The 23187-nt window shown below is 51.1% G+C and overlaps 9 protein-coding genes across 9 annotated transcripts; 6 read left to right on the forward strand and 3 right to left on the reverse strand.

The window, feature by feature from the left end:
- The first annotated feature begins 28 nt into the window (after positions 1–28).
- Positions 29–1510, forward strand: BZA70DRAFT_273573 (uncharacterized protein). The gene has a single exon (XM_064911852.1). It carries the CDS (start codon positions 92–94, stop codon positions 1214–1216), a length of 1125 nt encoding a protein of 374 aa, XP_064771414.1. The 5' UTR covers positions 29–91; the 3' UTR covers positions 1217–1510.
- On the forward strand, positions 1511–3477 carry BZA70DRAFT_273578 (cytosolic seryl-tRNA synthetase). Its single transcript, XM_064911853.1, has 6 exons — positions 1511–1564; positions 1763–1906; positions 1975–2045; positions 2111–2272; positions 2332–2750; positions 2808–3477. The coding sequence occupies exons 2-6, from the start codon at positions 1774–1776 to the stop codon at positions 3373–3375; spliced, it is 1353 nt and encodes a 450-aa protein (XP_064771415.1). The 5' UTR covers positions 1511–1564; positions 1763–1773; the 3' UTR covers positions 3376–3477.
- On the reverse strand, positions 3478–5124 carry BZA70DRAFT_273580 (uncharacterized protein). The gene is made up of 4 exons (XM_064911854.1): positions 4951–5124; positions 4667–4866; positions 4482–4578; positions 3478–4418 (listed from the first exon to the last, which is right to left on the reverse strand). Exons 1-4 carry the CDS (start codon positions 5004–5006, stop codon positions 3554–3556), a joined length of 1218 nt encoding a protein of 405 aa, XP_064771416.1. The 5' UTR covers positions 5007–5124; the 3' UTR covers positions 3478–3553.
- Positions 5125–7661, forward strand: BZA70DRAFT_273581 (uncharacterized protein). The gene is made up of 2 exons (XM_064911855.1): positions 5125–5912; positions 5983–7661. The coding sequence occupies exons 1-2, from the start codon at positions 5343–5345 to the stop codon at positions 7378–7380; spliced, it is 1968 nt and encodes a 655-aa protein (XP_064771417.1). The 5' UTR covers positions 5125–5342; the 3' UTR covers positions 7381–7661.
- A 3325-nt stretch (positions 7662–10986) lies between these two features.
- On the reverse strand, positions 10987–13549 carry BZA70DRAFT_235547 (pre-mRNA-processing ATP-dependent RNA helicase PRP5; the record flags this gene model as incomplete). The annotated part of the gene is made up of 4 exons (XM_064910343.1): positions 10987–11100; positions 11157–11311; positions 11383–12679; positions 12740–13549. 4 exons carry the CDS (start codon positions 13547–13549, stop codon positions 10987–10989), a joined length of 2376 nt encoding a protein of 791 aa, XP_064771418.1.
- Positions 13550–14181: 632 nt separating this feature from the next.
- On the forward strand, positions 14182–15587 carry BZA70DRAFT_48396 (uncharacterized protein). Its single transcript, XM_064915145.1, has 4 exons — positions 14182–14572; positions 14642–14860; positions 14937–15245; positions 15310–15587. The coding sequence occupies exons 1-4, from the start codon at positions 14339–14341 to the stop codon at positions 15412–15414; spliced, it is 867 nt and encodes a 288-aa protein (XP_064771419.1). The 5' UTR covers positions 14182–14338; the 3' UTR covers positions 15415–15587.
- Positions 15588–15759: 172 nt separating this feature from the next.
- BZA70DRAFT_265669 (mediator complex, subunit Med16) lies at positions 15760–18430 on the reverse strand (the record flags this gene model as incomplete). Its single annotated transcript, XM_064910978.1, has 4 exons — positions 15760–16130; positions 16201–16974; positions 17043–17994; positions 18065–18430. 4 exons carry the CDS (start codon positions 18428–18430, stop codon positions 15760–15762), a joined length of 2463 nt encoding a protein of 820 aa, XP_064771420.1.
- A 234-nt stretch (positions 18431–18664) lies between these two features.
- Positions 18665–20894, forward strand: BZA70DRAFT_273600 (transcription factor CRF1-domain-containing protein). Its single transcript, XM_064911856.1, has one exon. The coding sequence runs from the start codon at positions 18786–18788 to the stop codon at positions 20583–20585; it is 1800 nt and encodes a 599-aa protein (XP_064771421.1). The 5' UTR covers positions 18665–18785; the 3' UTR covers positions 20586–20894.
- Positions 20895–21170: 276 nt separating this feature from the next.
- On the forward strand, positions 21171–22799 carry BZA70DRAFT_48070 (uncharacterized protein). The gene is made up of 5 exons (XM_064915144.1): positions 21171–21323; positions 21437–21452; positions 21527–21601; positions 21675–21922; positions 21987–22799. Exons 1-5 carry the CDS (start codon positions 21295–21297, stop codon positions 22765–22767), a joined length of 1149 nt encoding a protein of 382 aa, XP_064771422.1. The 5' UTR covers positions 21171–21294; the 3' UTR covers positions 22768–22799.
- The last annotated feature ends 388 nt before the right edge of the window (positions 22800–23187 follow it).

A 23187-nucleotide genomic window follows, 5' to 3' on the forward strand; every position in this document is an offset into this window, starting at 1 on the left:
CCTCAGTAAACTTTCAACCTCCCAAAAGCCGGGAGCAATCTCTAATTACCTTCCACACCCACACTCGACATCCTTCACCACACCACGAGCAATGGTGCTGCACAACAGTAAATGGGACCGCAAAGCGACGCGAAATTACAAAAAAAAACACGGTATCCAGCAGGTACCCCCCAAACCGAGGAATGCTCGCGGCGCTGCGGTAGACGCGACGAGTGCGGGCGGAGCAGCAGGGGAGTCTGAGTCTGATCTCACGGGGTCGGATGGGGAAAATAGTGAGAGTGCTAGTGAGTCGGAAGAGGAGATTGGTGTGGAAGGTGTTGCTGCTACGGAAGAGCGGGTGGCTGGTGCGGGAGGAGACCAGACTTCATCGAATGCTGTGTCTGGAGAGACACAGGGAGCAGCTGATAGTGAAGAGCGCCCGATCCGACGCAAGAAGAAACATCTGCCGTCCAACGCATGGAGATACGAGATGCAGGAAGCTGATGAAGAGTACGGCGTCAACTCTGCACACCAAGAAGAAGAGGAAAACTATCAACGAGAGATATCGCAGGCGGCGGGAGACGCATTGGCGAGATATCTGGACGCGGAGGACAAGAAGATCAGAGAGCTCGAAGAGCGCGAGAGTGAGCTGGCCGATATATTTGAGAGTCAGTTGGATATAGACGGGCAGAGTGAATCAGCGGCGGGAAGGAAAAAGAAGGCGGTTGTGGCTCCGCTGGCGGACTCGTTTACCAAGAAGGGTGCGAAGGTCGTGACATATGATAGCAATGATCCGTCGTTTTACGAATCGGATCGGAGGATCGAGAAATTGAAATTTACAGAGGCCGTACGTGACCGATATAAGCACGCTTCTGTGAAAGAGAGAGATGCAGAGCTCGAGAGGTTAAAGAGACTGCCGAAGCAGGTTGCCTTCACGGTTAAAAAGGAGAGGGAGAAGGAGCAGAGTAGGAGCCAGGCTGACGATTTCGACGACGATTTCTGGAAAGAGATAGATCAAGAGGACTCTGGGAAGAGAGATTCTGCTACGGTACAGGAGTTTACTGGAAAAGCTGCTACGATCAGGCCTGCAGTCGTCAAAGGATGGGGCAGTCGAGCAGAGACAAGGCCGAGAGAGACCAAGACGAGTGCAGAGATACCGCAGGTGCAGGGGTCGACGACTTCGTCTGGAGGAGCGCCTGCCGATGATAAATTTCTGGACGATTTGCTTCAATTTTGATATTCCCTTTTTCCCTGTTTGCTCGTGTAATGTATATATATAGTGCGGTTTGTCGTATTGACTAGAAGCGGATGGTTACCGCGGTTTTGTCTGTATATCTTTTACTTGTCTTCTAATTATTTTTGAATAATTCCTGTATATAATTGAACAAAGGAGCATCTTCTACTCTCGACAAGAAATATTGTGAATATCTCAGAATTAGAAGAGCAGAGTTGAGGTTTCGAACTGAGGCTCAAACTATAATTCATTCAATTTTGTTTCTTAAAAACGACTCCTTCTCATCCCATCCGTTTTCAGTCCACCCTCCACCACTTCTGATCACCTCACGAACCCCGAGTGATACGCAAGGTACTTTATATCGCCTGATACTCTGTCATTTACACCCTGTTTGACTGGGGTCGTTGTTGCTCGTGTAGTCGCTGCGAGGCTGCTATATGAGGATTCTAGAATTTTTTTTCAAACAGCCTTATCAGCTACTACATACAAGCACTTTTGAATTAAACACCAGTCACGTCTCAATAGCTAACACAGTTTAACACGCAGCAGAAAACTACAACATGTTGGATATTTTAATGTTCTTGGAGGACAAGGGCGGAAACCCTGAGGCCATCCGCAAGTCTCAGGCCGCCCGCGGTGATTCAGTCGAGATCGTCGACGAGATCATCAACGAGTATAAGGAGTGGACCAAGAGTGCGTATCTACCTACTGCATCGAAAATTGATCTTCTGCTGAATGCTAATCCGATTTCCGCCATGCAGTCCGCTTCGAGCTCGATGAGATCAACAAGGCTCAGAACAAGATCCAGAAGGATATTGGCTTGAAGTTTAAGGTACCGTATCTAGCCCTCTGGCAGAAGCACAATTGGAACCAAGCTTACAATTGATTGATGGACAGGCCAAGGAAGATGCTTCTGAGCTGATGAAGCAGAAGGATGAGCTCGTGGCGAAGAAGGCAGAGCTCAGCAAGAAGGAGCAGGAGGCTGATGCTCAGCTCCGCTTCAAGGTCAACACCGTCGGCAACATTGTTCACGAGTCCGTCCCTGTTAGTCAGGATGAGGTGCGTTGTCTACATAAAAAGATCGTTGATATGGACTAAACTAATTTCTGTCGCTGCAGGAGGACAACGCTTTGGTCCGAACATGGGTTCCCGAGGGTGTCACGGTCGAGAAGCGTGACTGCCTCTCACACCACGAAGTCTTGACCAGACTGGACGGTTACGATCCCGAGAGAGGAGCCAAGCTTGCCGGCCACCGAGGCTTCTTCCTCCGAAATTACGGTGTCTTCCTCAACCAGGCCCTGATCAACTACGGTCTCAGCTTCCTCTCTTCAAAGGGCTACACCGCTCTCCAGGCCCCTGTCATGATGAACAAAGACGTCATGGCCAAGACTGCCCAGCTTTCGCAGTTTGACGAGGAATTGTACAAGGTCATGGATGGTCAGGACGAGAAATACCTGATTGCTACCTCCGAGCAGCCTATCTCGGCGTTCCACTCCGACGAGTGGTTCGAGCAGCCTTCGGAGCAGCTTCCTAAGCGGTAAGTTATGCGAGGAACATGTCGAGAGAATAAACTTCTGACTAGTTAAACATGTAGATATGCTGGTTACAGTTCGTGCTTCCGCAGAGAGGCCGGTTCGCACGGTAAGGATGCTTGGGGTATCTTCCGAGTCCACGCCTTTGAGAAGATCGAGCAGTTCGTTCTCACCGAGCCCGAGAAGTCATGGGAGGAGTTTGACAAGATGATTGCCCACTCCGAGGAGTTTTACCAGTCGCTGAAGCTCCCCTACCGTGTTGTTGCGATCGTGTCTGGCGAGCTGAATAACGCTGCGGCCAAGAAGTACGATTTGGAGGCCTGGTTCCCCTTCCAGGGCGAGTACAAGGAGCTCGTGAGTTGCTCAAACTGCACCGACTACCAGTCGCGCAACCTGGAGATCAGATGTGGAATCAAGAAGCTCAACCAGCGCGAGAAGAAGTACGTGCACTGCCTCAACTCGACCTTGACTGCGACAGAGCGAACGCTGTGCTGCATCCTCGAGAACTACCAGACCGAGGATGGATTCAAGGTGCCCGAGGTTTTGCGGAAGTGGATCCCTGGCGAGCCGGAGTTTATCCCGTTCACCAAGGAGCTGCCCAAGAACACCACCTCGCAGAAGAAGAAATAAGCGGGCTATTGTAATTTTCATCGTGTGCTTTTATATCTAATTGTAACCTTGTGCTTATACTATAAATCGTACTCCTACATATTTTTAAATCAACACAGCTGATTGCTATTTCAGAATATTATTTACCGGAAGACTCCATAACCCACACCAGTCGACACATAAATACATTGGACCCCACCTATGCAGATGGTTGCTTTTCTCTGAGATGCCTTACCACCGAGATCCACTCCAGCGCACCTTCAATCACACAAACCTCGCGATCACGGTACTCTGTCAACACCTGCGTCTGCTCTTTAACTACCTCGTCATTTTTCGAAGTCGACTCCGGGACCGTGTATTTGTCCAACTGCCGACTTTTGACGTACGTCTTGATAAACTCGACGTACGAGTTTTTGGTCCGCTCACTGACGTACCGCGCATCACTTAATACGCTGCGCAGAAACGTCCAGATTGATTCATGCGCAAGACTAACAGTTGTCGCAAACTTGATTGTTTGAGAAACACACTCGAGCAGGAGCGGGTTGTCGATCTGGCTGGCTGCGGTGGGCAAGCTCGACGAGCCTTCGCGGAAAGTGTTTGTGATGTAGAAGAGCAAGATGTATCGGAAAAACGACCAGCCTGAAGAGTCGCCTGAGTGGGCGACGCACCATTTCTGGACTTTGCGAACCATGGAGTCGAGAAAAGTTTTGATGAAGACGATTGAGTAGTATCGCGCAGAGGGCGAGTACATGAGCGGATAGTACATGTCGCTCAAGATCCAACGAGCGTGATTCCACGCGTAGTAGTTCATGAAATGGTAGTCGGCAGAGACAAATACGATGTTCAGCTCCGACTTGCACAGATCCTCAATAAATCGGACGCGATCTCGATCTGCTACGTCGCTGTGGGACTGCAGTATCCGTTTTGTCAGGACATGCTCATGGTAGCTCCACAGCGTCGGCGATTTGTTGTGGTGTTTGAGACGAGAGCTCAGTAAGATGTTGACGAGGTGGTACTCTTGTGCAAGCGACGTCGCTTTGTACTTCCCCTCTATCAAGCGTTTTCTAAACACGCAGACCTGTTAGCCTTACTGCACCTCGCAAGATCCAATAGACGATGTATCCTACCTCGCATTGGTCGCCGAGACGTTCTCGCTTCCGACGAGGATCAGCACCAGAGATGTTCGACAGAGTTCGAGAGCCTGCTCATCTGTCCATTTGTCCACTAATCAGACAAAAGCAAGTCAGTAGATGCTCATCAGAAACCTCCCGGCATCAGCAAGATCAAACAAGACACAGAAGGGTCGCCGCACACTTGATCAGATCGTAAAAGACGGTTCTCGCGTATGCAAACGCAGTTATCAGCACCGCCTGCGGAATTCCAACAATTTGCTCCTGCGGCACAACAATCAGAGGATAGTACTTCTTGATATAGAAGCCGTCCATGTCGTCCCCCGCGTCGATAAGGGCCTGGATCTCTGGGGGGATCGCCTTGAGGATCTCGACCTCGCGTCTGCGCGTGTATCAGCATCGCAATTCGCTCTCTAAACATCTACTCCGCGCACAACAACCCACAGCAACAACAGCAGCAACATACATTCGCGAGCCCGAAAGGGCGCCATAGATCGAGACGCAGTACTCAGACGCCTGCATCTTGCGCAGTGCTCTGGCCGGTTCCTGGTTGCGCCCGAGACCCGACTAAGGTTCCCAGTACTGACGTCGTCGACGCCCCTGAATTCAGCACGTGACCGGATTATGTAAGCCAACGAGGGCCTCGTGTTTGCTTCCCCTTCCGCGTCGCTCGCAGTGAGGGCTGGCTTCTGCCCAAATCTTGACATAGTCCAGAGCATCGCGTCCAGTGCATCGCTTTCTCGTCTGTGGAGCACCAACGCGCGCCGATTTCTGCTAGACACTGCTTGTCTGATAGACTGGTGCACTGTCCGGGTCTTTTTGATTATAGATTCTTTCCTCGCCACGTCGACATCAGCCATGGATTCGGTCTCTGCTTCTGCCGAGTCACAAAAACGCAAACGCGGTAGACCTCCTTTGAACAGGCCTTCCGCTGAAGCCTCGCCGTCGGCCGAGCAGGCTACGCCTGCTGACACAGCTGAACAGGCGCATGGGGACGAGGCAGAAGAAGTTGAGGCGAAAGTGGACAACAATGTTGCAGATGACGACGACGACGATGAGGACGAGGACGACAACTCTGACGACGAGGCAGCCCACGAGAACGAGGACGCGGCTTCCGCAGCCGCGCGGCGACATTCGGATCGGATATCAAGGAAGAAGTTTGATGAAGCATCTACCGCCGAGGCGACTGCTGCGTCCGCGACCGGCGATGGAGCCGCTGCTGGTGACGACAAGAGAATCAAACGTGGACGACCTCCGACAGTGGATAAGCCACACGAGAGCAGAATCAAGACTATTATGAGATTGCTCAGAAAGGCAAAACTTGGTGATCGACTTCTCTATCTGCCCTTTGATAGATTGCCCGATAACAAGCAGTATCCCGAGTACTATCGCGAGATTGCAGATCCAATTGCGCTGGATATAATCAGAGTGAGTATATATCAATGCATTATCGCATGTCTTCTCTGCGAATGTGTCTAACGTACTATGTGACATGTAGCGAAATATCAAACGCAGAGACTATCCCACGGTCGAGGCGTTCATGGCCGACCTCGAGCTGATGTTCAACAACGCAAAGCAATTCAACGCGCCAAACTCACAAATCTATCGCGACACTGTCGCCTTACACAAGCTAGTCCTCAACATCGCCGCCGAGGAGATGAAAAAGCCCGACAGCGCGTACCAAGACCCTGAGATATCAGTGAAGAACGCGCGGATCCCGGTCGATAGCATCGAGTATCGCGGCGATGTATACCGCGTCGGAGACTGGGTGCACTTGAGCAATCTGAACGATCCCTCACGTCCGACGATCGGCCAGATTTTCAGAACCTGGCAAACGGCTGATGGTCGCAAGTGGATCAACGTGTGCTGGTACTACCGCCCAGAGCAGACCGTGCATCGGTTTGACAAACTTTTCTACGAGAACGAGGTCGTCAAGTCTGGACAGTACCGAGATCACCTGATTGACGAGGTCATCGACAAATGCTTTGTCATGTTCTCCACCAAATACCAACGAGGACGGCCTAGTGGAATCAGAGACCGGATAATCTACTGCTGCGAGAGTCGCTATAACGAGAACGAAAAGACGTTCAATAAGATCCGGTCATGGAAGGCCTGTATTCCCGATGAAATCCGTGGGGTCGAGTACGAAATGGATCTATTCGATGCCCCGCGCGCTCTAAGGAGGGTACCGTCTCCTATCAAACATCTCCTTCCCCCGGACGCTAAAGATGACGATCCAATTCCCGAACCAAAGATGGGCGTTGAAAATGCGCCGCCAATTATCGGAGCAGTATACAAACGTCCTCCCGATCCAAGCATGCGAGAACCTTCTCCGACGCCGGATCCGCCCACGCCCGCTCCTCCGGCTACTACCCACTCTTCAGCCACGAACTCGCCTCACATCCGCAACATGTCGCTACCCCCGCGCCAGTCAGTCGAGCGCGCGATGAGCTCTGTAAACAAGACTCTTTCGCGTCCGGATTACGCTAGATTCAACTCGGGCGTGTCCTCCGGACCGGGAACGCCGACCCCGCCGGGTATAAACTACAACGGCATGTACCAACAACCAGGCATGCCGCCGCAATACAACCGCTCTCTACCCCAGGTTTACAACCCGCCTCCTCCTCCGTCAACATTCACACTGCCAGACTACATCACCGATCGCATCCCTCCCGACACTGCCGACCTCTACCAGAAGGACGAAAACGGGAAACTGCTCTGGTTCAGCGTGCCGCCTGTCGACTGCATGAAAGTCTACGAGCTGCCGGACGCGAACGGGAAGGGAATCATCGGCCACTCGGTCGAGTTTCTGGCGAAGCGGAAGGAGATTGCGGAGAAACGCAAGCGGCGGGAAGAGGAGCGGGCGGCGCTGTTTGGAAAGAAAGCAAGGACGTGACGAACGAGCTGTATTTGTATAACGTATGTAGAGTATTTTTTTGATAAATGAGAGAGATGCTAGAGAGCAATCACAGGTGGAAACGCGAGAAAGGGTGGAGAGCAGGGGAGCGCTGAGTCGACTGGACGACGCTGTAGCAAGTGTAAGAGGACGGGATATAATGCACGCACCTGTAAAGAAGATGCAGAATGTCCACCCTATAATATTTTTAATAGTTCGAATGATTTAACTTGTTGTAGTTGCGTTATCCTCATTTTTATAATAGATATGGTTGAAAGCGCGCGGAACTCTAGTAATGCGCGAATCTGATGTGAACGACGTCAGGATATTAGTTGTTCAAAACAGGCGTATTGTTTTCTGAGCTTGCTGCCGAGCAACGGAAGTAAATATCAATTCAAGATAGTAGTATCTACTGTGTTTAGACTACCGTACAAAGCGACGTAATGCGTCAGACGTATCTGAGCGATTCGCTGAGCTTGAGAATTACCTGTAAACGGAAAAAATCACGAAATGGGCGGCGCGTCGAGTGTGTTTACTTTCGGCCAAGATCAGAAACCCTATTACACCAGACACGCGCCCGCCCGAACCGCGATCCGCACATTTCAGCGCGCCCGCCCTTCTTCCCTCTCTTCTCCCTTCTCTTCTTCCTCCCCGGGGACAGGTTTTCGGCTCCTGTCCCACCCCAGCGATTTGATCTATTTTTCAGCAATAGATCGGGATTATCAGCATCCCGCGGCTCTCTCTCGACGGCGAAAAGGTTAGGCGAAGGTTGATGAGGGTAGGCTTATCTTTCTTTTCTTAATCGCATGCATGGCACCTCGTGAAGTCGCCAGAAAGCAACCTATACTGCACAGGTAGCACTCTAAGAGGATGCCATATACCGAAGTGGTAGTATTCTCAAAGTGTAGACTGCGCTGTTCCATGAGCATTCCCAGAGAAACTGCCTATACCGCGTGGGTAGCGTTCTTGTACTGAGAGCAGACTACACCGCGCCTTGTAGCACTCTCTGGGGACGGCTATGACTGGAACAGATAGCGCGCCTTTCAGGGTAGCATAATATCCAGGTAGTGTTCTCTAAGAGTTGCATACACCACAGCAGGTAGGACTTGCTTTCTGTGGCAGGACCACGGGAAGTTAGGGAGTAGCTTATTCCGGTCCGGTTCGCGGCGGTTGCACACCCCCAAGAGTGAGCGTCGTGCCATGCATGCGAGAGAAGAAAGGGAGAGAGGAGCTTACTCGACCAAGCGGTCTGGTATATGACCTGCCCGAAAAAAATCCGTTATCGGCACGGTCCCTTCTACGACGAATATCCGGTCTGTTTCCCAGCAACAGACCGTGACGAACGACATTCCTGTTTTTCAGCAACAGGCCGAGACGAGCGACATTTCTTTTTTTCAGCAACAGACCGAGACGAGCGATATTTCTGTTTTCCAGCAACAGACCGAGACGAACGACGACATTTCGGCTCTCTCTCGACGGCAAGAACATTAGGCGGAGGTTGATGAGGGTATGTTTTGATCTTTCTTTCTTTTCTTACAGGCAGGGTACCTCGTGAAGTCGTCGGAAAGCAGCCTATACTGCGCAGGTAGCACTCTTAGAGAGTGCCATATACCGAAGTGGTAGTATTCTCAAAGTGTAGACTGCGCTGTTCCATGAGCATTTCCAGAGAAACTACATCGGGTGGGTAGCGTTCTTGTACTGAGAGCAGACTGCACCGCGCCATGTAACACTCTCTGGGGGGCGATGACTGGAACAGATAGCGCGCCTTTCAGGGTAGCATAATATCCAGGTAGCGTTCTCTAAGAGTGGCATATACCACAGCAGGTAGGACTCGCTTTCTGTGGCTGGACCTCGAGAAGTTGGGTTGTCGCATATTCCGGTCCGTTTCCGTGGTTGCACACCCTCAAGAGTGGGCGTCGTGCCATGCATGCGAGAGAAGAAGGGGAGAGAGAAGCCTACTCGACCAAGCGGTCTGGTATATGGCCCGCCCGCGCAGAGACCGGGTGAGTGCGCTCGAAGGCACTGCAGTGCCGTTGTCGGCCCGGTCCCTCTGCGTGACCGTCTCATGTACGCGCCGAGGATCCTGCCTGGTCAGGGTGGACGCGGTTGGTCAGGGCGGCCAATCTGATGAGCTTCTTCTTTAGCCAGGTTGCTCATTGGATTTAATACGTCTTCGTTGTCGCGTCTCTTCAACAAATGCAATTGGTAAGTTGCGCCGTCGCAAGGGAGCCCCGAGGCGACGGTTGTTGAAGAGAGTCCGCACGACCAAGCGGTTCAAGCGCAACGTTGACAATCCACCAGTACGGGGGCGGTCCATGACTGCCTTCTGGGTGAAGTCGGGTTTTAGTGGGTATGGCGATTTCTCGAGAGTCGCAGAGTCCCACATAATTTTTGAGCAGGGCTTCATGGTCTTGTTCAAGAGTATGCGTAATGCATTCTTCCCGATCCTGGCACCAGTCGCTTTAAGCGCGCTCTCACTTTCTCTGTATTTTCTGTATCTGCTTCTCTGATGCTGCTCTGTTCTGATTTATGATGACAAGCTGTTGTGCTGGCTTGTTGTACTGTTATGCTGTTGTGCTTTTACGTTGCTTTTTTCTTCTACTTTTTTTTTGTTGTTTTGTGTCTTTTTTTATATTTCTTAGCAGAGAGCAGAGTGTTTTTGTATTTGATGTATCAAGAGCGCGCGGCGGTACCGTATTGTAAAACCAAGAAAGAAAAAAAAAACCCTTTTCTTTTTGTTTTATATCTGATCCTCGAACAGTGGTCGTGATGATCAAACATACTGACAGTGTAATTTAGGAAGGACGTATATGCTCATGCATATGGAAAGACTGAACAGAATTTGTCACCAAAGTCCCCGGGTTCGGTATTTAGGTCGTGCACGATCGTATATTCAAAATCATAAAAACATATATCGAAAAAAGTGCTACTCCAGCTTTAACCATTTTTCTAGCTCCAAGAGAGGAAGAACACAAAAACGAGCGCCTAATGAGCGAATCTAAAATCAAGTCTCCGACTGCCCTCATCTTTCGTCGTCAAAGTCTACTGCTTTATTCGATCAAAAGGCGGTTTGTGTGATTATCTTGATTCGACCAGGCAATACATGATTATCTCTAAACAAACAGCCATCCGGCAGAAACTTCTTTTATACATATATGCAAAACTATTTACTAACGAAAAGATAAACGACCCGGTGAACTTCCCAAAAAAAGAAATAGAATAAGTAAATACAGATTTAGAATGCTGAGCTGCAGTGGAGTGGCAAGACAGCAGAGAATACCTAAGAAAGATAGTCTTTGTTATTACGCGCGACACTTTAATACTCCACGCTCTTGGAAATACGTAGCGAATTCACCATATAGAGTCCGGACGCTTGGACACCGAATCAACATAGGTATACCCGCCAAGGAAACGGGATATTCCTTGTCCGAGAAACAAGACGTAGGAATTCAAAACGATCTGTATCAGCCTTTGGCGGAAGAGTAGTAGCGATCAAGCGTAGTCCACGAGTAAACCAGAAGAGTAAAATAAATAGAAAAAGGAACAGGAAGCATGAGTAGAGCGAGCAAGAATTGATACTTCGGTGACGTTACTCCGATCTGTGGCTCAGACAACTGTATATCGACCCGGCCTGGTTTCAGAGCTCTCGGCGGCAGCGACAGTGCCTTCGGTCAAAAGACGCTTCAGTTCGTGCATGGCACTAGAGACATCGACCTCAGTCTAGATAATGTCGTAAGTAACAATGTCAAGAGTGCAATCACAGTAGTAATGCTTACCTGTCCTTCAACAAGAATATATAGCTTCGGATCGCCGTTAGGGGGTGGGACTTTTCCTGGAGGATAAAATGTACCCTTAGTAGTGATCGATGTTCCCGTAGTCTCAAGAACTTTAGCAATATTCGTCCGATTAGTGACTGCCCATCTTGCTTTTTCTAAATTAGAGTAATCAATGGTTAGCAAACAAGTTGAACCGTGGCAGAAACAGATAGCTGAAGAAACTTACGAGGAAAGTCATTGATAACCAGCGTAGCATGGAATTCTCCAGCATCAGGACCCTTATTATCCGCAGCTGGACCAACCTTCGTTCCTGTAGTCTTGAGCTTGGTATCTAGCTGTGTGGTAGCCAGCTTTGCACGCTCAATCGCACTAGCAGCCGCTGCTGCATGTGCCCTCGCATCGCTCCCAGGAACAGCAGCAGCAGGCGTTCGTCGGTGGATCACAATCGGCTCAGGCGAAAGCTGCTTCTCCGCCGCAGGAGCAGCAGCAGCAGCAGCAACGTCTTCTTCGTCATCCGAGTCAACGACCTCAGCAGCCGGCTCTTCATCCTCGCCATACGCCTTGCGCTCAAGTTTCCGAGCAACGTCACGCGCAGCATCCAGCTTATCGAGGCCTTTTCCGCCGAATCCACCAGCTCCGTATCGCTCTTTCCCAGACTTTACCTTCTCCAAGAAAGAGTCAGCTAGCTTTTGCAAGGATTCGGGAACAGGCTGCTTGCTAAACCTCAAAGCCTTTGCAATTTCGAACGCATGCTGCTCCTGTTGGGGAGTAATGAATGTCACCGCCGTTCCGTGATTTCCTGCTCGTCCAGTCCGACCAACGCGGTGAACATAATCTTCCAGGTGATTGGGGGAATCGTAATTGATAACAAGTACCAGCTGCTTCACGTCAAGCCCACGAGCAGCCACTGAAGTTGCAATGAGGATCGGCACAACACCGTTTTTGAAATCTGAGATTGCGGAATCTCGATCACCCTGATCCTTGCCACCATGAATAGACAAGCACGGGTACCCTCTAGCCATGAGCATTTTCAGCAATGAATCAGCACCTTCCTGTCTCTCAACAAAGATCAGGGTACGAGCGTCTTCATCCTTATTATATAGATCGCCGAGAAGTTCAAGAGTTCGCACAAACTTTGTGTCTTCGGGTCGAACCTCCACGATCTGCGTGATCTCACTAGCAACAACGCTTCGGGCTCCAACGACAATCTCCACAGGCTTTGTCAATACTTTCCGTGCCAGAGCCTCCATCTGCTTAGGGAATGTGGCTGAGAATAGCACAGTTTGCCGATCCGGTCGGATGTTTCCAATGATCTTCATAACCTGAGGCTCGAAACCCATGTCAAACATTCGGTCCGCCTCGTCCAATGTGATGTACGTCACTCTTTTCAAGTTCGTCACGCGACCGGAGTTTGCGGATAAAAGATCGATAATCCGCCCCGGAGTACCGACAATAATCTCGGCACCTCTTTTCAGCTCTGCAATCTGGTCCTTAATCGGAGATCCACCGTATGCACAAACCGCCTAATTCCACCACTGTTAGTACTATGCGTCACAGCAATAATGATTTACAGAACCACTTACCCTAAGATCCAAAGCCTTCAAGAAGGGCTTGCACTCTTTGTGGATTTGAACGGCCAGCTCTCGGGTCGGAGTCATAATCAAAGCAATAGGCCCCTCATTGGCTTGCAATGGCCGTTGATCTTTGATATGCCGAAACATGGGTAGCAAAAATGCGATCGTTTTTCCACTACCGGTCTTTGCAACACCAATAACGTCTCTTCCGGCCATGATTGCAGGTATAGCCTGGGCCTGAATAGCCGTTGGCTTCTCGTACTCTAGCTTTCGTATAACGTCCATTGTCTGCGCTGGAATTCCAAACAGACTCCATTTTTGTACAGGCTTTGGACAGTCCACACCTCTGATTTTGATGCCATCCAGCTCGAGCCTGATCTCATCAACCTCCTGGTCCGTCAGATCGGCTAGCTCTTCTGGCTCGACATAGAATTTCTTTCGGAAAGGTTCGTAGTCCATTTTTGCGTGATCGATCGTTGGTATCTCTTTCTTCTTCTTCACCTTTTGAGTCATTGCCAGTACATCGTCAGGATCGATTTCTTCTGCCTCGCCCCGAGGATCGTCATCTTCGTCAATAACCTCACCGCGACCCAATCCTACCGGTGCATCAGGTATATTTTCTGTGAGCGTAGACATAAACATATCCAACGGATCGATTTCATCTTCATCGGCAGCGGTGTTTGCTTCCTTCTTCGGCGCCGGATCAGGTTCCTCGTTATCGGATTCTTCAAGGTTGTCGTCGTCGAAGCCACTTCTTTGATGCGACGTGGACTGATCTACCACGTCCTCACCTAGATGATCTGGATGATCTAGTGCCATGGCATCATCTGCTTCGTCAAACGGCGATTTCCTAGACTCCTTCTCATGGCGATCTTTTCTGTCTCTTGGCTCAAGCGACCTCTCTCTGGAATCGTAAGATCGCTCCCTAGCGCGTTCCGCCTCGACACTTCTGTTTCTCACCGAGCGATCACGATCGCGATCGCGGTCTCGCTCCCGACCCCATGATCGAGGTGATCGTTCTCGGACTGGAGACCTCTCCCGAACCCTGTCAGATCGCTCTCTCGGAGACCGTTCTCGAGCACGATCATGATCCCGGCGTCTATCGCGGTCGCGGTCGCGGTCACGGCCATGATGAGAATATCTATCTCCTCGGTGGTCATAGTCGTCCCGACGACGACGGTCAGAGCTGGAAGTATGACTGCCGTTTTTGCTTCGGTGGTGGCGGTCGCGGTCACGGTCACGGTCGCGGTCCGCGTCTACGTCGTCACGACGACGCTTGCGAAAGTCGCTCATTTTCGCGTTTATGTGTTGCTGTTAGCTGCGAAAGCTGTGGCTTTAAAAACCGGAAATTGATTTGAATTAGAAGAAATATGGCAGTACCTGATAGTTGACTTCGAGTCTGTTCAGAAGGGATTTGTACCTTTGTTTACTTTTTACCCGAACCCTCAACTTCCTGTAAGGCATGCCGCTTTGGAACATTTCGCTTCATCCCTCGAACCACCGCGAAGCACACGATCGCACGTTGATCCGCCCCATTTTTGTTATATATTCCGGGTCATCTCCACAGAAGCAATCTTAGCCGACTTCTACCAGACTTTATTTGACGTGATGTTGCTAAAATACGCTGTCTGCACCACGCGCGTGCCTGCTTACGCTGTGACACGCCAGTTGTCGACCATCGCGTCGCGATCTGCGCTGCATGTCCCTAAAGCTGCTGCGTATGGCCTTTTCCAGCGACTGGCTGTGCCCGCAGCCAAATTCTATACGACAGCGGGAGCTGCCGCAGAAGTCAAGTCCGAAGAAGCAAAGCCGAAAGCTGCCAGAAAGACTGCGGAGAAGAAGGCCGTGAAGAAGGAGGGAGAGAAGGCTGTGAAGAAGGAGAAGAAAGTTGTGGAGAAAGCTGCGAAGAAGGCTCCGAAGAAGGCTCCGAAGAAGAAGAAAGCTGTGAAGGCAGCTCCGAAGAGAATCAAGAAACCGGTTGACATGCCGCATGGACCAATGAGCCCTTATAATGTTTTCTTTCTGAAATACAGAGCTGAGCATCCGGAAGAAACCAACAACATCAAGGCTCCCGAATGCGCCCGTTTGGTTTCGCAAGCGTTTAAACAACTCTCGACTGCAGAGTTAGAGGTTCGACATTTCAGATTTCTTTACTCTAAGCCGTATCACCGGTCCCCTGTTTGCTAACCTGATCGCTATTCAATAGGAGCTAAAGAAAGAGGCCAAAGAACGTAGCATTGAGACCAAAAAGAAGCTTGCAGAGTTTGCTCTCAAGCTTGGGCCGGCAGGAGTTGCGCTCGAAAACAAGCGTCGGCAACAGCGAGCTAAGAAGCTCAATCTTGCTCATACTGTATATCTGCAGGACCCTTTCAAGCCTAAGTATGGCGCTCTGTCAGGCCCCACGGTCTTCTTGGCCGAGACTGTTAAACTTCCTGAGTACGCCAACTTACCAATCTCGGAGCGCTTCAAGACTGTAGCAGCTATCTACAAAAGTCTATCGGAGGACCAGAAGTTGGTAAGCAAAGAGCAAAATTCTGATAGCAGAGGAAAACTTTGGACTAACAAACATGTTTGTATAGCCGTATGTAAACCGTGCCCTAGCCAATCGTGAGAAATATCACGCTGAGAAACAGGCATACGAGAAGCTCCTCAAGGAGGATCAGACGAGTTCAGCTGCGCGCTAACGGAGCAGATAGCGGCTCTATCGTTGGCGATGACATTGCTTTAGTTTTTATATTTTATTTGACCGCTTGTTATTCCTCGTTTGGTATCGATAGAGAGGCTGGCAGATTATCACTGGCTTTATTCATTTCCTGAGATGATGTTCTGCGTGTATTTTATTAGCGTCGGGACTTGTATTGTTAGTAAAAGTGTCTCTCCGCTCAATCTATTGACTGTTATTTTATCCGCACATCAATTAACTACACATATTATTATATCATAATTCAGATATCCCCAGATACTTTTTGGATGATCTCTATATTATTTTGTATTCAAGAAATGTAGTGTACTGAAATCGACCCTCCATTCTAGTCTCTAACCCAGGCGCTACCACATAAACAGTTTCGCTGGAAAGCTATCGTCCAGTTACTTGCGTATTTTACATATTTCAAATCTTCTATCGTGGAGACCGAGCCGCATCGTATGCAGCGCCGCTTGATCTCCTTTCCCGGCAGGAGCAGTTGCTTTTTCAACCCGTCCATCTCGTATGTGTCGTCCTTGTGCATCTCCGCGAGGCCAAGCCATTCTGTGGAATAAAAGTAGAGCGTGGGTATGTCTAGCTCTGGCTTGATCCGTTGAAGAAACACAGTGCGGATCCGGTGGACTGCCGGATGCAATTCGACTGGGATGCGCCCTTTGAAGAACAGCCTTTGTTCAAGCAATAGTCTCTCCTCTTGATCTGCAGTTAATTTATACGTTAGATATCCTGTACACACAGCTACTGGAAAATACTATTACTGGAGACATACCTGAATGACTATTGCCTCGCATAAATGTCTCAATGTCGTTCACCAGCTTCTCGAAAGAGGCTATCTGAACAGGCCCGGTCTTGATGATATCCTCCAACTGCTTAAACGCAATCCTCGTCATTGATTTATGATCCGGATCACGACTCGCGCTCCTTGAAATCATCTGCTCCAGACCTCTTAGGCCTCTCAGTGTGTACCGGATCAAAAGCCGGGGTACTCCGCCGAGTAGCATCACCAGAGCCACGGATTCGGTGGCAGGATCAAGGTAATGCTCCGGGTTGAGAACTAGCTCGTAAATCTCCTGAACCAGGTACGCCATATGATCCACGCACCATTTCGTCAAGCCAAGCAAAGTCACAAGGGTTTCAGCGCGCACGTCACTTTCCTGAAGCTGGCTGCCGGGAAGTTTTGACATCGAGGATGCTTTAAGGGTGAATGTGATTGCGAACGCAAACAGCCGCATGTTTAGCGTTGCCCACGCAACAGTCCCCGCGGCAGTGCGCTTCCACCCTTCCCTTAGGCCCAGAGAGACCTGAAAGCTGAGCAATTTCTGTAAGGCTGGAAGGACGAGGAACTTGTCGGCTTGCACATCACGCGGAAGGTCGAGGTAAAAGCCCATTGCTCGGTGACATTGCCGAAGCAGAGCAAATGTGAACTCTTCGTCGCGGACGCTTGCTTCTTTGACAGCGATTGACATTACGTCGCCGTTGCAGAGGTTGCTGAAGCATGAGATTGCGTGTCGCTGCGCGATTGCAACTGCAGTCAATAGTGATACTGATGAGTACTAAATTAGTATAATGACAAAAAGTAAAAGATATTGTTTAGAAGCGAGTTTGAGTTACCTTCACTGGCATCACCTGTGACTATCCGTTCCATCTGATGGTATTTAAGCTCGCCAGCTTTGTCAAGGGCGACAAACGCGACTGTGTTTGGCGACATGCATATATTTTCTGCCCCAGAAATAGGCGGGAAGCCAAATCCGGCATCGAAAAGGTTGTAGATGCTTTGGGAGTTGAGTATGGGAACACTTTCAGAGAACCCATTGCGTTGACGCATCTCGATGGAACCGTCTGCGAACGCGAGGGAGAGAACCTGGTCGGCGTATAAGGTGCTGAAGTTTATTAGTCGCTTGTCGAACTTGTGGAAATCCTTGAATTGAACGATATCACTCGGATCCTCGGGGGTCGCGTTTCGACTAAAGCCGAGGGCGTCAAAGTTGCTATGCAGAGTGACAGGTAGACTAACGACCTCGATCTTCTGTATTGTTGAGCGCGAATCAGAAGAAAATATAGCGAAAACGTTCAGTCTCGATTCGGGGTGATTTGCCGGGGAGACGACTTCGAGATGACTTAGCTCGAGTCTATTGTCGCTCGGGCAGAAGAGCTCGTCGCAGTAAAGACGCTTTACTTGGATGGTAGCCCAGTCGACGTCAGGTTTGGCTGGCTGAGTACCGGCCTTGACGGTACCGATGCTCCATTGGATGGTGATGCGGAAGAGCTTGAAGATGTGGTTTGTTTTGGAGTAGACGGCAAGGACGAAGGAGTCGTCTCTGTCAGATCCGAATGAGGAGAGGGAGTAGTAGTCCTCGCGGCGAAGGTTGGGCTCGAGATCGTAGGTGATCTCTTGGTACTTGACGTCCTGCTGGAACCAGAAGCGAAGCTCACCGGACTTTGTGACAGCTATGCAGGCCTGTTTGGAGCTGTTTGGATGCCAGGGGCCGAAGGTGTTGAGTTTGTGGAGGCCGTAGTGGAATTCGTGGTTGTCTTGGCGGGTCGCGGTGTTGTTGATGAGGATCTGGTGGTGAGAGTGAGATGGTTGATTGAGAGTAGAGTAGTAAATCAGATAAAATAGGGAAGGCACATACAAGTTTGTTGATGTTGCACCATTTAAATCCGACGACAGCATTGCCGGGATGATCAGGGACTGGGGGGGACTGGTAGACACAGGTGAGGTGGTTGAGGATCGAACTGTGGACGAAGATGGAGAGACGGCCGCGGACGTCGATGCAGGCGAGATCTACGCCCATGAAGCACCAGCTGAGATGGGAGATGGCAGCACCCTCATGGACGATGGCGATGTCGTCGATGGCGACGGGGGGCGCGAGGCTCCAGTGTTGACCGTCGACGCAGTGGAGGTAGGTTGAGAATGCTTTTGTCGGGGAGTCGGGGGGCTGGTTTGCGGGGACGTAGACGATGAGTCCGACCTTTGACCATGCGATGAGGCTGTTCATGTTAGATCAAGGAGAGGTGAGTGAGCTCATGGTCTGACTGTTCTCTCTCTGGTCTTCTCTACTCTCTCTCCTGTTCTCTTCCCTCTCCTCTTCTCTCTCTTTACTCTCTCCTCAGGATCACCAATAAAGTTCAGGAGCAAAGAAGGTTCAGCACAACTCTCTCAGCACCGCGCCGCTTACAACTCCCAGCGTGTGCCGAAATCCCAACTCGCCCAAAAAAATTTCCAACCAAAGCCCAAGGATTCGTCGAACAGAACAGAGCCCTGGTCGAGTCTGCGCTCCGATTGCCTCTTCTCCAGCGCCCCGTCTGCAAGTCAAATGATCACCAGGATATACCGCTTCTCTTCTGTCTGCCATGCTTGCACACTCCCGCGACTATTCTAAAAAGCCCGCCCGAAAACTACACAGCAGCCCAAAGGGGTCTGCCTCTCCTGATTTCGCTCCCTCCTTCTCCATGCACTCGAAGCGGCGACAGTCTGTCCACTCCGCCGCCACTTCGAAGCGCAGACGCGAGGGCCGCAAGCAGCCGATCGTGGTATACAACAACCCCTACTCTTCCGACTCGGCCGAGTCCGACGATCTGGTTGTCGTGCCCGCCAGCATGCCGAGCAACAAGCGCTCGAAGCACAGCCATCACCACCGAAACAATTCCCACCACAACAGCAACAGTAACAACTCCAACGGCGGAAACAGCGGCAGCAACAACAACTCAAAGCACTTCATCAGCAAGCGCCGCCGGAATAGCGAGACCAACCGCGAGATTGACTCGCAGCTCCTCGCCTTCCTCGCCGACGCTAACGATGGCACCACTTTTGAGTTTGAGTTCCACGAAGAAGACGATGACGATGGCGACGACGCCGACGACGACGATGATGATGGCGTCGATATCGAAGGGATCGTGGTCATTCAAGAGGAGTCTGACGTAGACGATGATGATGATGACAACGATTCCGACGAGATCGAGGAGGCCGCGGTTGCGTTTGCCGCCGCCTCGGATGATGATGAAGAGGATGAGGAGGAAGAGGAAGAAGATGATGACGATAATGATGACGACAGGAGCTACAACGATGCCGCTGATCTGCAGCTGGCCGACGATGGTCTTGAGGAGAGCGAACGGCAGATCGAGAAGGAGGAGGAGGCCGCCATAGTCGAAGAGTACTCCTTCGACCAGCCCGGTGACGTCTCCACTCTTTCGGCTGCGTTCACCGCCGACGTGTCCAACAGCGAGCTGACCTCGGACTCGAGCGACGACGACGAGGAAGAAGATGACAACACGTTTGTCGAATCACTTTTTGTCGACAAGTCCGACCCCGCGCTCAAGCACATTGTTTCGTCCGCGCCACACAAGTATCACGACTCTGATGACGACTCGTTCATCCTCGACTACTTCTTCTCCTCCGGAGACTCTAGCGACGAGGACCAACAAGGAAGCAAGAACAACGATGACAGCGGTCGCCGGCGTATCGCCCGTCGTCGGCGGACAAACACCTTCTCGGACGACGTTGACGAGTCCGAGGCTGATGAAGAGAACGGAGGATTTGATCTACTGAAGGAAGACATGTCGTCGGGTATCGACGCTGGGATCCGCAAGAACGGATACGTCGAAGTCGACGACGGTGAATCTACTGATGAAGATGAGAACCTCCCCCCTCCGAGTATCCACAAAGCCGGCCACCGTGCGACAGAGATCCTCATGGGCTCTACGTCTGCGAGCAAGCCGCCAGTACTTGGGTCGTGGATTCTGCCGACCGGTCGCCGCATAGGCGTGATCAACGGTCTAGCGACACGAACACTGAGCCCGCCTCCGTTCCCTAGAGGAGAGGACGAGCCGGCGGACGGTAACAGGAGCAGGATGCGGATAGCGCGCGATCTGCCGTCGTCGCCGTCGGTGATGGCAGCGGCAGCGCGCGGGGTGGCTCGCGCGTTTGACGTGTCTGCGTTTGGGAGCGACAGCGAGGACCAGAGCGATCTACAGCTGGAGGAGTTTATATACATGTCCGAGCTGGACGAGGAACCGGACGAGGGCGATCTGTCGAGTGTGCTCGAGTCGACGCCGGGCCCGACCTCGACGCCAGTGTGGGCGGGCAAGTTCAATAGCAGGTTTCCATTGTCGGCATTCAGGAATCGCTCTAGCATGCAGTACCGGAGTACGTAGTTGATCTGATTTATATATGAGTTTGATTTTGATTTTGATTATTTTCTTTTTCCTTTGCTTTTGCTTTTATCGCTGTTCATATCTTCTTTGCTTGCGTTTTAGCTTGGTATACGCTCTCCATTATTTGCAGTCAAAAAAGACAAGGACCGGGGGCGGCACGGTGTTTAGTTGCGTACTTTTATCTGTTTTAAGTGTTTATGTTTACTTTACAACTTGTGTTTACAATTGCAATAGACGCGAAATTGCTGTTCTTCGTATTCGGAAACGTGCTCGGCTTCGACCAATTGCGCAATAGCAGCTCAGGGGGGCCGTGGGTACCCGGCCCGTCTGCGGTTGGCCGGCTGCTGTTTGGATCTCTGAGTCCCCGTCTTTACGAGTAAAACAGAAGAAAACACCTTTCGGACCCTCCTAATCTGCTCTGCTCGCGTCTGGCAAAAACACACGAGCTCCCGATGGCCGATAAGCCGGGGACGGGCCTGGTCAGGGCTCTTCTGGTACTGCGAGCGTGCGCCGACGGCTGGGTGTAAATAAGCCGAACCCTAGCACAAGCCCTTACTAAACTCGCCCCAAATCAGACCACGCGAGCGAGCGAAGAAAAAAAATTGACTCCTCGACAGAAAGTTTGGCCCTTTTATCGTCTTCCTTCGCCCCTTCGTCTTTCGCCTCTTTCTCTCCTCCTCCACCGTCTTCTCTCCATCTCAATTGCACAATGTCCGAAACATTCTTCTTCACTTCCGAGTACGTCTTCTCTGTTCTTCTGTTCGGTCTCTGCTCGTGCTCCTGCATCTGCTCGTCCACCTTGCCCCATTCTCACGTGTCTGGTTGCTAATTTTTTTTTTTGTTGCGAACAGGTCCGTCGGCGAGGGTGTACGTCCCCATCTACTCAATTGCCCTTCCCTCTCAATCCTTCATCGGCCTCTAACTCTCTCTTCCTCCTATAGCACCCCGACAAGATTTGCGACCAGGTCTCCGATGCCGTCCTCGACGCCTGCCTCGCTGAGGACCCCTTCTCCAAAGTTTGTTCCGTCCGCCCCTCCACCACTCCACTCTCCCCTCCCCCGCTCTAACTCTCTTCTTTCCCTCTCATAGGTCGCCTGCGAGACCGCCGCCAAGACCGGTATGATCATGGTCTTCGGTGAGATCACCACCAAGGCCAAGCTCGACTTCCAGAAGATTGTCCGTGACACCATCAAGCAGATTGGATACGACGACTCCGAGAAGGGCTTCGACTACAAGACCTGCAACGTCCTCGTCGCCATCGAGCAGCAGTCGCCCGATATCGCCCAGGGTGTCCACGTCGAGCGTAAGCTCGAGGACCTCGGTGCCGGTGACCAGGGGTATGCATCTTCCCTTCTCTTTCCATCGTCTACGACGACAGCCACGCTGACCTCTTCCATTTAGTATCATGTTCGGCTATGCCACCGACGAGACTGAGCAGCTCCTCCCCCTCACCGTCGTTCTCTCCCACAAGCTCAACTCTACCCTTGCTGAGGCCCGCCGCGACGGATCCCTTCCCTGGCTCCGTCCCGACACCAAGACCCAGGTCACTGTCGAGTACAAGAACGAGGGTGGTGCCACCATCCCCCTCCGTGTCGACACCGTCGTCATCTCGACCCAGCACGCCGACACCATCTCGACCGAGGACCTCCGCAAGGAGATTCTCGAGAAGATCATCAAGAAGGCCATCCCCGCCAAGTACCTTGATGACAAGACCATCTACCACATCCAGCCCTCTGGACGTTTCGTCATCGGTGGTCCCCAGGGTGACGCCGGTCTTACCGGCCGTAAGATCATCGTCGACACCTACGGTGGATGGGGTGCCCACGGTGGTGGTGCTTTCTCCGGCAAGGACTACTCCAAGGTCGATCGCTCTGCTGCCTACGCCGCCCGCTGGGTCGCCAAGTCCCTTGTCGCCGCCGGCCTCGCCAAGCGTGCTCTCGTCCAGTTCTCGTACGCCATCGGTGTCGCTGAGCCCCTCTCGATCTTCGTCGACTCCTACGGAACCTCCAAGTACTCCTCGTCCGAGCTCGTTGCCATCATCCGCAAGAACTTCGACCTCCGCCCCGGTTTCTTGGTTCGCGACCTCGACCTTGCCCGTCCCATCTACCTGAAGACTGCTTCGTACGGTCACTTCACCAACCAGGAGAACCCCTGGGAGATCCCCAAGAAGCTTGAGTTGTAATTTGCTTAGACTTGCACTGAAGCAACTCTCTTCCCTTTCTTTTCTATTATATATATATATATATTTAGCTTAGCTGAAGTAGAGCGCGCGACGGATACATAATGCGATAAACGAGATTCGAATACGATAACGAGCGATTCTGTTGTAATCTACTTTTTTTTTCTTGTACTAATCGCGCTCCGACTGTTCTTTTGTGTGTTTTAATGTGGGAAAAATTGAAATGAATCATTTTTGTATGATCTGTTTAGGTAGTCGGAAAAGCACTGTTTGTTTTTTATGTTTGTTTTATTTGCTTGTATCCTTAGTTAAGCCTTCAACAGAGCTTGGTCGTGCATCTTCAATGAGGAGACTTTGATTGCGGGTGAGCAACGATCTCGTCATCGCGTTAGAGAGTTTTCGAGTTTACACATTTCCTCTTCA

The sequence above is a fragment of the Myxozyma melibiosi genome, assembly GCF_037950935.1.
Source record: "Myxozyma melibiosi strain Phaff 52-87 chromosome Unknown BZA70scaffold_1, whole genome shotgun sequence".
Taxonomy (NCBI): domain Eukaryota; kingdom Fungi; phylum Ascomycota; class Lipomycetes; order Lipomycetales; family Lipomycetaceae; genus Myxozyma; species Myxozyma melibiosi.